At 45.6% G+C, this 13877-nt stretch overlaps 1 protein-coding gene across 3 annotated transcripts in view; it reads left to right on the forward strand.

The window, feature by feature from the left end:
- Abl1 (ABL proto-oncogene 1, non-receptor tyrosine kinase) overlaps window positions 1–13877 on the forward strand; it is a 177918-nt gene that overhangs the window by 133086 nt on the left and 30955 nt on the right. For 2 of the 3 annotated variants that reach the window (XM_004671756.3, XM_004671757.3), the window contains exons 2-3: window positions 12108–12281; window positions 13158–13453. In XM_004671756.3, the coding sequence (XP_004671813.2) occupies window positions 12108–12281; window positions 13158–13453 (470 nt within the window). The remainder of the gene's footprint in view (window positions 1–12107; window positions 12282–13157; window positions 13454–13877) is intronic. The other variant, XM_045142552.1, reaches the window with a different exon arrangement.

Consider the following 13877-nt stretch of genomic DNA (forward strand, 5'->3'; position numbering starts at 1 on the left):
CCTCCCAAGTGCTAGGATTAAAGGCATATGCCACTACGCCCAGCTAAAATGGTTCTTGAGTCCTTTCTTTTTTTTAAAAAAAAAATTATTTGAGAAAATGGACACATGAGGGCAGGGGAATTGAACCTAGACCAGCAGCTTTTAACAGCTGAGCCATCTCCCCAGTCCTTGAGTTGTTTCTTAATACACACCATAAAAACTTTGTTAGGTGGATATAGATGACAAATGGTAAAAGAGAGAAACCAGCAGGAAGGGGAGGGAGAAAAGGAGGAAGAGGAGAAGGGACTGAGGGGAACCCCAGAGAACTGGGGGACAAAGACACCCAAGTTGAGGAGGAAAGGGAAGGAAGACTGGGGTGGGGAACAGAGATCCCGGGAAGATGTGGGGGACAGAGAGATCCCAGAGGGAGAGGTAAAAGAGACATATAGCTGGACCCGTGGGTGGAAGTTGATGGATGGATAACCGGAGGGAGAGCTCATCAGTGAGGTCACCAGATGGGGCCATGGTGGGGACAGAGCAGATGGATCAGTGTGGCTATTATCTCATCACACCCAGTTGCAGAACATGAACCTTCTTACTTGTGAATTCCTTTTAAAGTCCCAGTCTTTCCCTCTATAACCAGTCCTAACATTAAACTGACTGCATTGTACATTTGTATACCTTACAGTTGTTTTTAAAGGTGGGCCAAGAGTAGAATTAAACATTGTGACTTTTGGAGCTAGGGGCAAAACCTCTTCTGGGGGTTAGGGATAGGGCATGCTGAATGACTCAGATGAGCAATAAAAATACTAATGGCTAGTGTGACATTCTGGAGGAAGAATCATCTACCATTGGGTGCCAGTTAGGCCAGGTCTAAAGGGACCCAGGAGACACATGAAAGAAGAGCAGATGGGAAGTGAGTACTTTCCAATCAGCCTGGGGCTGGCAGTGGAAGGGGAGGCTTCTGCCTGCTCAAGTGGCCTGTGACAGAATAAAAGTCCTTCTGTGGTTAGTGGCTCACTTTGGACAGTTGTGTCTGCAGCCATTGTGGGGATTCCTGGAAACTTCCTTAGATGCATTGGGGTTCTTGCCGTGCTGTCTGTCTGATGCAAAGCACAGGCACGTGTGATGTCATGTCATACCCTGTTTTAGGATCTTGGCCATGGTTTATATTTCACTGAAAACAACTCACTGCATTCCCTGGACTGTTGTAGTTTTTCCTGGTAAGAAATAGTAAGAGACTTGGACTTTGATCTCCTGCCCGTCATCTCTGTGAGTTTTATTAGTATGGGTTAACAGATTATTATGTTGCATTTTCTCGGTCCCCGCTTAATGTTTTGACTCATTGGTGAAGACAAGTGTGGCGTGCTCTGCCTCAGGACCACCGGACAGAGCTGTGTGCAACACTACGCTGTGCTAGGGCTGGGGAGAAGAGCCACCCAACCCCCAAGGAGCTTACTTCTCCATGGTCACAACCTCAAAGGGGTCTTTGCCCAGCAGTACCAACCTGGGGTCCACGCGGGAGTGCTGTGCATGTGGTGCACGCCAGCTCCTCTGAGAGCCTGACTCATGTCCTGCAGTGCTTTCGAGAGGTGCAGAAAGCACCTTCACGGGGTGCTGAGGTTTGTGCCTGGCCTGTCAGCATCAAAGCCCAGGCTTAGGGACACCAGCAGTTCCCATGCTCGCGCACAGCGTACGGTGGTGATATTGACCGATATCAAGCACATTGGGGAGAAGGAGGGCTCGCCCAGGGGGCAGTAGAGAATGTTGACTAGAGGTGGGAGGCCAAGGGGACATTTTAGGCTGGGAAGGTCAGGGGGGTGAGTGGTGCTGACAGGAGCAGTCAGGCGAGGAAGGGGGTGGAGTGCTGTAAGGAGCCTGGGGAGCTGGACTAGAAAGAGAGAAAGGCAGCGGGCAGCATCTACACCCTTCGGGCACCTGTTTCAAGAGGAGGAGGAGGAGGGATGGCTTAGCAGTTAAGGCACCTTCCTGCAAAGCCTAATGACCTGGGTTCAGTTTCCTAGTATCCACGGAAGGCCAAATTCACAAAGTAGCTCATGCATCTGGAGTATGTTTGCAGTATCTAGAAGCCCTGGTGTGCCCATTTTCTCTCTCCCCCACATGCAAATAAATAAATAAAAATATTTTTAAAAAAAGAGGAGGAGGAACTTAGAGTTCTCCTGGAGGGTGGCATAATGACAATGCCATCCATTTTCTGACGTCTATGTGAGCTACCAGCAGCCACCCACCCTTTAAGGCACACGATGTTCTGACCAGTGCCAGGCAGGGCATTGTCTCACAGAGAAAGGAAGCAGTGGAGTGGTCCAACTGGCAATGAGGGAGACCCTCGGGTTGCAGGCAGTGTGGAGGAGGTGGAATGGTCAGAGGTTCCAGTGGTGTGGCCAGGCCAGGCCAGGAACATTTAAAGACTTATGCTGAGAGATGGAGACGACTCCTAGGCACATCCTGGCATGGGCGTGAACAACAGGTGTCCAGTGGTTTGGAAGATGGTGATGTCTATCTAAGTCTTTACATTCCGTTTCCAGCAAATGCAGACCTCTTTTTTTATTTATTTGAGAGCAACAGAGAGAACGAGGTAGATAGAGAATGGCACGCCGGGGCCTCCAGCCACTACAGATGTGTGTGCCCCCTTGTGCATCTGGCTAATCTGGGTCCTGAGGAACCTTGAACCAGAGTCCTTAGGCTTCACAGGCAAACACCTTAACCGCTAAGCCATCTCTCCAGCCCCAAATGCAGATCTCTTTAACAATAGATTTTGAAAAGGTGATGCAAGATTCCTTCATTTGTTCATTCATTCATTTTTGTTTTTGTGTCTTCAGGAAAGTTACTCTGTGGACTGCTTGATGGGGAAGAGGTTCCCAAGAAATCTTTCATTTTTTTAATTAAAATTTTAATTTTGGGCTGGGGAGATGGCTTAGTGGTTAAGGTGTTTGCCTGCAAAGCCAAAGGACCCAAGTTTGATTCCCCAGGACCCACGTAAGCCGGATGCACAAGGGGCATATGTATCTGGAGTTTGTTTGCAGTGGCTACAGGCCCTGATGTGCCCACTCTCTCTCTCTGTCTCTCTTCTCTCTGCTTACAAATAAAGAAATAAAAATAAATTATAAAACATTTTAATTTTAATTTTATTTATTTATTTGGGGGTGGACAGATAGAGAATGGGCACACCAGGGCCTCCAGTCACAGTGAATGAACTCTAGATGTATGTGCCACCTTGTGCAGCTGGCTTATGTGGGTTCTGAGGAACTGAATTTGGGTCCTTTGGCTTTGCAGGCAAGTGCTTTAACTGCTTAACTATGCCTCCAGCCCTGAAATCTTTCATTAAAAAAAATATTTTTATTTATTTGAGACAGAGACAGTAAGAGTATGAGCACTCCAGGGTCTCCTGTCACTGCAGATGAACTCCATCCAGATGCAGGCACCACTTGGTGCATTCCACTTTATGTGAGCACTGGGGAATCGAACATAGGCTGGCAGCCTTTGCAAGAAAGCACCTTTAATCACTGAGCCATCTCCCCAGCCCTCAACTTTGTTTAAGAGAAAGAGAGTAGCAGGTAGAGAAAGAATGGGTGTTCTAGGGCCTCAAGCTAAAGCAAATGAACTCCAGACACATGCACCACCTTGTGCACCTGGCTTTTCATGGGTAGTAGGGAATCGAACCTGAGTCCTTAGGCTTTCCAGGCAAGCGCCTTAACTACAGAGCCATCTTTCCTGCCCTCAACTCTTTTTTTTTTTTTTTGGAGGTAGGGTCTCACTGTAGTCCTCAACTTAAAAAAAATATTTATTTGCAAGCAGAGAGAGAGAGAGAGAGAAAAGAGACAGAGAGTGGGTATGCTAGGGCTTCTAGCCACTGCTAACAGATTCTAGATGTATGTGCTACTTTGTGCATCTGGCTGTACATGGGTACTGGGGAATTGAACACAGGTCCTTGGGCTCTAAAGCCAACTGCCTTAACTGCTGAGCCATCTCGCCAGCCCTCAACTTTTTTTCTTTTTAGTTTTGTCTTTTGAGGTAGGGTCTCACTCTAGTCCAGGCTGACCTGGAATTCACTATGTAGTCTCAGGGTGGCCTCGAACTCACAGTGATCCACCTACCTCTGTCTCCCAAGTACTGGGATTAAAGGCGTGTGCCACCATGTCTGCCTTTTTTTTGTTTGTTTTTGAGGTAAAGTCTCGCTGTAGCCCAGGCTGTCCTGGAATTCACTCAGTAGCCTTAGGGTGGCCTTGAATTCATGGTGTTCCTTCCACCTCTGCCTCCCAAATGTTGGGATTAGAGGCATGCGCCACCATGCCTTGGCTCAACTTTGTTTTTGAAAAAAGATTTCTATAGAAACCTATATAATTAACTGCCTATATTTCCTTCAAGAGGAAAGAAAGAAAACGACACTTATTTTAAAAAAAAGTTGTGCAGTGTGAGTTTGTCACTATTTTACACCGCCTCCCCTTGCAGACTTTTCTTGTTGAGTTGCTGGTATTGGGGATGTTGCTGAGCACTGTGACATCTTGGTGCAAGAGCTGTTTCCCTGCAACATCCTTAGAGTCTGGGCGGAAATTCAGAACTCAATGTCCTTGGAGGGACAAAAAGCCAACTTTACTTCATTAACTTAGCTGAAATTTACCAGCTCATTTATTCTCTCTTTTTTTTTGAGAACATAAGTGAGCAACTACAGAGTTACTAACCGGACTTGTGACTGTTTCCAGTGGATATCAGCCATTAACAGTCAATTGTTGTTTATACCCGTCACTGCTGCAATGGCAGCAGTTCCATTGGAACTCATAATTTAGTGTGTTAGTAAAGCAGCCCATATTTAAGTACATTAAAGAAAAGGGGGCTGAATCACAAACTTCTGTTTTTAGGACTATTCCAATAAGATTGTTCTGCTTCACAAGCCTGTGTTAAAGACTGGATTTGGAGTTGCCTTTGGCACTGATTGATCAGTAGGGTTCTAGCATAGCACAGATGAATGGCCTGGGTCCCTGGTTAGTCCCCTCTCTTCTTGTTTCCTCCCTGCCCAGTTCACTCCTCAGAGCCTTGACTGTCTGTTCTTATGACTTCCTCCAAGAAACAAGTTTCCAGACTTTCTCTGGTATAGTCATGTAAGTTTTTGTCACCAGGGCTTCTGACGCCGAGGTCCTGTGATGGTTCTTGGTGCTTTATTGTCCTGCTACTCCCTAGCTCTCAATGCAGTTTGGAGGGATGCTGGGAAAATTGTGTTCAGGGTGTGAAGTTAATAGAAAGGCTGTATTTAGTTAAACTTTTTTTTAAAAAATAATTTTAGCTGCTGTGAGTGAAGGCATGTATTACAAAATGAGGGACCATGTAGAATGCAGATGGAATGACTTTCAGCAAGTTCGAGGTGTGGGAAATAATGCTTTTCCCCTCAGCTCATTTTATGAAACGTTGTATGGGGCTGTTAGAAACTAACTTGAGAATAGTCTGAGCATGATCTCATCAGCTGGAACTGAGTGTGAAATAAAACACGAAGCCCTCTTCTTTCAGAAGGGTCTGTTTTATAGATTTGAGTGTTGTGGAGATTCTTTGAGCCAGAGGAAATAGCAAAGGAGCCACCAAGGAAATTCAACTAAAGCACCAGGGTTTAAGTCATAAACTGAGCCTAGGACAAGGGAAAGTTGTTGCCTCTGATTATCCCTGCCTTCGTGACCCTCCCCCCCAAGAAAGCTTCCTGCACAGCCCTCCTGAGAGACTCCTCAAGCCCCAGGTGAGGGCTGTGATGAATGCTGTGCAGTTGGCTGCCCTGCACTCCAGAGGGAGCGTGACCTTGGGCACCCTTGCCAACAGGAAGGTGGGAAGCTTCCTGGGGATGTTTTTCCTGGAGGTGAAGTCTGCCCTCCCCTTGGGACAGTGAAGTCTCCCACACTGGAGTTACCAAGCACTTGCTTTCCTAGCAGCAGCAGTTAGCCCTCCTCCCATCCCCCCATCCCCCACCCCCAGCAGTCTAGACCAGATAGCTGTATCTTAGAATCTTCTGTAAACATTTTTCAGCAGTGACTCAACTGAGCAAGTATTGTTTTTACATAAAACGATCTTTAAATTAAGCTTGAAAGTCCAGACTTTTCCTAGAATACTGTCCAAACAAGTTCATCCAGCACAGGTCCAGCGAGTTTTGTGGTGTGGTTCTTATCAGGTTTTCAACCAGCTGATACATCCAAAGCTGGAACTGGACCTTTTTAGCGGTTTGGGACGTTTTTCAGATGTCACCAGTTCTCCACCCACCAGTTGAGGTGGTGCTTAACTGGCTGATTAATGAATTTCATTTTGGTGGGTGGGAACTTCTTTGTTAACTTACAGGAAAAGAACAGAATGGTCCTAAATGAAGTGAGAGGCATCTTTAATGATCCAAATCTTAAATAAATTTAAAATATGAGTCAGAAAGGATATAGCAGGAAAGGTTCACTAAAACAACTGAGAATAATAACAGATGCTGAAGTTTATTTCCGAAGACTAACCGTAGCCAAAAGATGTGCTGGGAGAACAGAGAAGGGAGTTCTCCGCTTCTTTTCCGAATAAAGCCTTTGGGCTTTGGGGGAGCTGGGCATGACTTCCTGACAGTGAGACTGGCAAAAAGTTCACATCTTGAGCAAGAAAGATTTGAGTACATTCTGCAACTTTGGCCTCATAAGCTGTGATCATTTTTAAGGTTGACTAGCATAGTTCTATGTGAAATGAAGAAAGTAACTTGGCACTGATAGACCATGAGTCAGTTTTGACATCAGCCTGGACTGGGAATTGGCTGGAAGGTTTTGGTGTTGGCCATGGCGGCTCACTCACTGGTGTCTCCATCCAGAGGCATGCATGAGCAATTCTTCCCAGGACAGCGTGGGGAGGAGGATGGAGCAGGTCCTGCTGGAACAGATGGCAGAGGCTCTTCCCTTCCCAACGAAGGCCTCTCAGGTTAGCAACAGGCCCACTTCACCTCTGGGCGGGTCTCTGCTCAGCTCACTCCAGGTGCTTTGCAGGCCACTTCTCCTGATTATGTAATTTTGATCAAATCCAGATGCAGCAGAATGTTTGATAGAAGAGGTCAAATGGCGCTTGAGAAGAAAAGCATTTCTGTCTTCATGACTTGGGTTTAATTTCCTGTGTGGGCCCAGTCTGCCATAGCTGTGTGCTCCTGGCCCCGGGTTGAAGTGCCCAGGGAAATGCACAGATACTCTTTCAGGACAAAAGGAGGAGATCCCCCATCCCAGCCTTCTCATGGGAAATTATGGGTTCTGTAAGTCTCCCTTGACTTCTGTTTGTAAGTCATTCTAGAGTTGTCATTACATTCTGATTATAAGTAATGCATTCACTATAACAAGCCATAATATAGAAACCAATGAGGAAAATTGAAAATATTATTACCCCATGCATATACACATTTTGGTTATTTCAACCTTCTGATCATTTTTTCAATTTTTACAAGATTGGGATAATGCTATATATAGTGACATATAATATAAACACTGAACATGATATGAATGCTTTCCTAAGCCATTAGATACTTGTTCCAAAAGTGCCTTGCTAAGTGCACTGACCATTGAGCATACTCCACCCCAACTAAATATATCTTTTTTTTTAAAAATTAATTTATTTATTTGAGAGTGACAGACACAGAGAGAAAGACAGATAGAGGGAGAGAGAGAGAATGGGCGCGCCAGGGCTTCCAGCCTCTGCAAACGAACTCCAGACGCGTGCGCCCCCTTGTGCATCTGGCTAACGTGGGACCTGGGGAACCGAGCCTCGAACTGGGGTCCTTAGGCTTCACAGGCAAGCGCTTAACCGCTAAGCCATCTCTCCAGCCCCCAACTAAATATATCTTGAATATGTCCTATTTTTTGGATGGAGCAAAAACAAATTTACATAGCTGGGCATGGTGGCGCACACCTTTAATCCCAACACTCAGGAGGCTGAAGTAGGAGGATCTTTGTGAGTTCAAGGCCACCCTGAGACTATAGTGAATTCCAGGTCAGGCTGATCCTACCTTGAAAAAACAAAACACCACCACCACAACAACAAAATGAGTTTACTTTATATTTTGTACCTTTCCCTTTTTTGTGCGAGTCTTTAAAATCAGTATATAGAAGTCATTGTATGCATCTGAGGACAAATCAAAAAAAAAATTCTTTTAGGACTTTATTTGGACTCCACTTGCCTTCCTGAAGTGTTACTAGCTTATATCCCACTGCTGGCATTGCATCAGTGCCCATGGTGCTGCTGTCCTCAGGGGCAAGAGAAGGATCAGTTTTTGTGAAGAATTATTAGAAAGGCTCACACACTTAACATATTTGATGGTGATTTTAGTTTCCTGTGGCATGCTTGCTCATGGAATTTGCTCATTTTCCCCCCTTGTGGAGGGATTGATCTGTCTAAGAATTTGTTTGTGTTAGGAACCCTCTGCCAAGCAGTTTTCCTTATAAAATGGCGACAGAATCTGACGAGGGTTCACTTAGGCTATGTGCTCAATGGGCCAGCCGCTCCTCTTTCTTGTAAAACGGAGCCCCCCTGTTCCCTGACAGACAGCCCATTGTGTTTGCCTGACAGCCTGCTCGCCTTAGACTCATGGCAGCTGTTGTAATTACTTAGTTAATGTAAAACTGGCAAAACACCTGTGTGAAAAGATAATTGTTTTTATGAAATTAAGACTCATAAATGGAGGTGGCTTTTAGAAATTGCTACTGAGAGTCAGGTATAGTGGCACACACCTTTATTCCCAGTGTCAGGAGGCAGAGGTGGGAGGCTTGCCATGAGTTCAAGGCCAGCCTGGGACAACATGCATAGTAAATTCCAGGTCAGCCTAGGCTACAGTGAGACCATTCCTCAAAAAAAAAAAAAAAAAAAAAAAAAAAAGCTATGGAGCCACGCATAAAAAGATGGAGTGGCATGAGCTGTAGAATTAGGAAGTTCTGCAGTAGGATGGTGCAGCCTTGAGTTCTCCTTCCACCTGCAGGAAGTTGATGCTGGAACAGAAGGAGTTCCTGGACTCCCAGGGCAGTTAGAGAAGAGGGCGTCATTAAGCTCTGGTCATGTACCCAGACTCCAAAGACAGTTCTCGGCCCTGAAGCTGAGACTAATAGGCACATTTTAGGTGGGTTGAGGGTCACATTTGTTAATAAAAATATCTCAGGTCTTTTACTCCACAGTACTCCACTAAAATGTATAATTTGTGTCTTATGCAAATTAATTTATTATTTAGAATAGATGGGCACACCAGTTCAACCTGCCACTGCAAACGAATTCCTGATACATGTGCCACTTTACATGAGTGCTGGGGAATCAAACTCAGGCCATCAGGCTTTGCAAGCAAGTGTCTTTAATTGCTGAGCCATCTCTCCATCCCCTAGTTTATTTTTTTAAGCAAAAAAAAAAAAAATCAGGATAATACTGGCACTAGGGAGGCAGAGGTAGGAGGATTACCATGAGTTCGAGGCCACTGTGAGGCTACATAGTGAATTCCAGGTCACCCTGGGCTAGAGCAAGACCCTACCTTGAGCCCCCCCCCCAAAAAAAAAATCCTTCTTTAATCACCAGCCTTTTCACTGAACTAGTCAGTTCTTACCTGTGAGGGTTCTGGGAGTACTTAGCGAGCAGTCTGACACACAACACTGTTTCCGCAGCTGGGAGATGGCATGATGCAAGACTCGCTTCTCACATGACCTCTGTCCTCGAAGCGCATGAAGCGCACTGACCAAGCTTGGTGATGATGAGTAAATACACGGTTTGATTTGCTTTTAGAACCAACTCCTACAGATTCACTCCCCTTAGTAGAAGCAAGGCCAGCATTGAAAGGCCTGTGTTATTTATGCTGGCTTCTTCCCAAGTGATCCTTTAGACAATGTCCATTTCTGGGAATTTTCCAGCCATGTTCCTCAAAGTTTATCCTGGTCCCTCAGGTCTCTAAGGTATCTTCCTTTCTCTCTTCTTTCCTCCCTTTCTCTTTCCTTCTCTTCCTGCTTCCCCACTCCCTCATACTCCTTTTTTCTTTTTTCTGAGATAAAGGCTCGCATTGTAGCCCAGGCTGGCCTCCAGTGGAAGGTGCGCCTGCTTCACCCCCCCAGAGGCTAGGACTGCAGACTTGTCGTCATGCCTGTCTTTAAGCCACTGCAAACGAACTCCAAACACATGTGCCCCTTGTGCATCTGGTTTATGTGGATCCTGGGGAATTGAACCTAGGTCATTTGGCTTCGCAGGCAAATGCCTTAACCTCTCAACCATCTCTCGAGCCCAAATCTTCCATGCTTTTCAAATCTGAACCACTCCTTTAAAGTTTGATTGTTTATTGTAATTTCCTTAAATGATATATGGATTTCATTTGATAATGTCCCTCTACTACAACATCTGTTCAAAGGACATGCGCTTATTTGGAAAAACCCTCCAGCACCTTGTTATTATCATAACAAAATCCTAGAGAGTTTGAGCAAAGTTTAAGGAAAAAGAAAAAGGAAAAAGGAATTTGAAGAAGATATAATGAATGGTGTGACACTGTAGTAAACAGTAGTCATATTCCTAATTCACAAGCTGCTGTCTGACTTCCAGCTTGAGAATCAACCTACAACATGCAAGGCTTCATTCACAGGCTAAAAAAATCTGTATTGATGGCCCTATTTGAGAGTGGGCAGTGGAGGAGGAGGAAAGCTGGCCAGGAAGGGTGGACATTCACCTCTTCCTCCCGGGAAGCTAGTTGTGGAGAATAGCCATCTGTCACAGAACTGGGAGTCTGCTTCTGAAAGCACAGGAGAGCTCTCAGCAGTAGAAGGTGGACATACCAAGAAGAGGTTGAAAGAGACGGCTGACCAGCTGCTGTCTAGAATGGAGGTCATAAAAAACCCACTCCCCCCTCCCACAGAGGGGACTGGGACAATAAAGGCTTGATTTAAAAAAATATTTATTTATTTGAGAGAGAAAGGGGGGGAGAGAGAGAATGGGCACGCCAGGGCCTCCAGCCCTTGCAAACGAACTCCAGATGCATGTGCCCCCTTATGCATCTGGCTTACACAGGTCTTGGAGAATCAAACTGGAATCCTCTGGCTTTGCAGGCAAAGGCCTTAACTGCTAAGCCCTCTCTTCAGCCCCAAAGGCTTGGTTTTTAAATATATGTATTTTTATTTATTTGCAAGGAGAGAGAGGAGTAGCAAGAATGGGTGTACCAGAACTCTAACCATTGCAAACGAACTCCACGTGCATGTGCCCCTTTGTGCATCTGTCTTATGTGGGTCCTGGGGAATGGAACCTGGGTCCTTTGGCTATGCATGCAAGTGCCTTAACCACTAAGCCATCTCTCCAGCACTGATTTGATTTTTTAAACTATTAACATGGATACATTTTAAAGTGTTTTAAGCTGTCATCCTAGCACTTGGGAGCTAGAGGCAAGAGGATTAGGAGTTTAAGGCCAGTGTTGGCTACATAGTGAATTTGAGGCCAGCTTGGGCTACATGAGAGCGTATCGCAAACAAAACAAAATGTGCCTAGGGAGATGGCTCAGCAGTTAGAGGGTATTTGCTTGCAAAGCCTGCCAGCCTTGGTTCAATTCCTCAGCAACCACATAAAGCTGGTTGCAAAGTGACACATGCATCTGTGATCTTGACGTGTGGGAGGCATGACATGCCAGGAGAAAATATGAAGCTGTGGCCAGCTAGTCTGACGTTTGTTTGCAGCAGCAAGAGACCTTGTCTCAAAGAAGATGGGACACAAACACCTCAGAGTTGTCCTCTGACCTTCACATATGTGCTGTGGGTGTCCCCCCCATAAATAAATTAAAAAATTAAAAACAGATAAAAATACTTTAAAGCAAGAAACTTAATAATATTTTACATTTTAGGCAGTGGTAGACTAGAATGGATTCCCCCCCCACTTGTGGTTAAATTCATGTTGAATTAATAAATTTTAAAAGCTTAAGCTAGTTGAGAATAATAATTCCCACCCTAGAATGAAAATACTTAGCATTTTCTACAAGATGAGGTGAAGATTTCTTTAAAACTGTTTAAGCATAGTATGTGTAGATGTTAGGTCATGGAGTAAACTGGGGATGTGAAATGTTGGGCGGGGTTGTCTTTGCTCCTAAATAAGTTCTGCTTCAGTTATTTTCTCATCCTCTTCCCCTTGTCTTCCAGAAGCCCTACAGAGGCCAGTAGCATCTGACTTGGAGCCCCAGGGTCTCAGTGAAGCAGCCCGATGGAACTCCAAGGAAAGCCTCCTCGCCGGGCCCAGCGAAAATGACCCCAACCTTTTTGTTGCACTGTATGATTTTGTGGCCAGTGGTGACAACACCCTAAGCATAACTAAAGGTAAAGTTCTGGATGCAGCAGCAGTGGCTGCTAGTGACAGAAACCAGGGGCCTGTGGCCTGTCTGGCCTGCCCTTTGCTCACTGAGAGCAGCTTTCAGTTTGGGATGCAGAGTTGTCCAGAAAACAGAAGGGCTCTGGGACAGTAACCATTTGCAAACTAGCTTCCCTGTGTTCATGTTGAACAGGATGTGTGTACCCCTAAGAAAAAGCATTTTGAGTTGGGCGTGGTGGTGCACGCCTTTAACCCCAGCACTTGGGAGCCAGAGGTAGGAGTTCCAGGCCAGCCTGAGACAGCATAGTGAATTCCAGGTCAGCCTGGGCTAAAGTGAAACCCTACCTGAAAAACAACAGGACAGAGAAAAAGAAGAAGAAATCCCCATAGTTCTTAAAAAAAAAAAAAGATTTTGCCCTAGAACGTTTCCATGTAGTAGGAGGAGATCACTTGAGTAAACACAGTAGATTTATAAAAACTGACGCTAAAATGCTGTGTGTTGTGGCACATACCTGTAATTCCAGCAATGGAAAGGCAGAGATAGCAGAATCCCCTGGCTCACGGGTGAACCATTCTAGCATAATTGGTGAGCTCTGGGCCAATGAGACCCTTTCTCAAAGGAGGTGGGAGGTGTTTTTGAGGATGACACCAGAAATTGTCCTCTGCCCTCCACACATGCATGCACATGTGCATATGCATTTAAAAAACCCCAAGGCAAAAGTCTACATATTTACCACAAACAGGAAGCTTCGTGTTTAAACATGTATTCTGTGCACATGTCAAGGCACATGTTAATGTGAGCCTGTTAAATTGAGGCTTAGAGGTGAGAGGAAGAAGGAGGCAGTTTTCAAAGCTGATAGGTCTACTTGGTTCTCTTGTCTAAGGTGAAAAGCTCCGGGTCTTAGGTTATAATCACAACGGAGAGTGGTGTGAAGCTCAAACCAAAAATGGCCAAGGATGGGTCCCCAGCAACTACATCACCCCCGTCAACAGCCTGGAGAAGCATTCCTGGTACCACGGGCCCGTGTCCCGAAATGCTGCTGAGTATCTGCTGAGCAGCGGGATCAACGGCAGCTTCCTAGTGCGGGAGAGCGAGAGCAGCCCCGGCCAGAGGTCCATTTCACTGCGCTATGAAGGGAGAGTGTACCACTACAGGATCAACACTGCTTCTGATGGCAAGGTGGGCACCTGTGGGGAGCTGGTCTGGGGGCAGCCCAGCGGGTAGTCTGCAGTTCTCAGCCACGGAGTGCCTGCCAATTAAGCCAGTAAGTTATAGCAACATGGCTTAGTCAAGAAAATGCCTCAAGCTGGGTGTTGCAATTCATGTAATTTCAGCACTTAGGCAGTCTGAGAAAGAGGACATGAGACTCTTTCAAAACAAAACAAAACAAAACAAAAACCTAACAACAAAAAACAAGCTGGGTGTGGTGGCGCACACCTTTAATCCCAGCACTCAGGAGGCAGAGGTAGGAGGATCATCATGAGTTCAAGGCCACCCTGAGGCTACATAGTGAATTCCAGGTCAGCCTGGACTAGAGTGAGACCCTACGTTGAAAAACAGAAAGAAAAAGAAAGAAAGGAAGAAAAGAAAGAAAGAAAGAAAG

The sequence above is a fragment of the Jaculus jaculus genome, chromosome 1, assembly GCF_020740685.1.
Source record: "Jaculus jaculus isolate mJacJac1 chromosome 1, mJacJac1.mat.Y.cur, whole genome shotgun sequence".
Lineage (NCBI taxonomy): Eukaryota > Metazoa > Chordata > Mammalia > Rodentia > Dipodidae > Jaculus > Jaculus jaculus.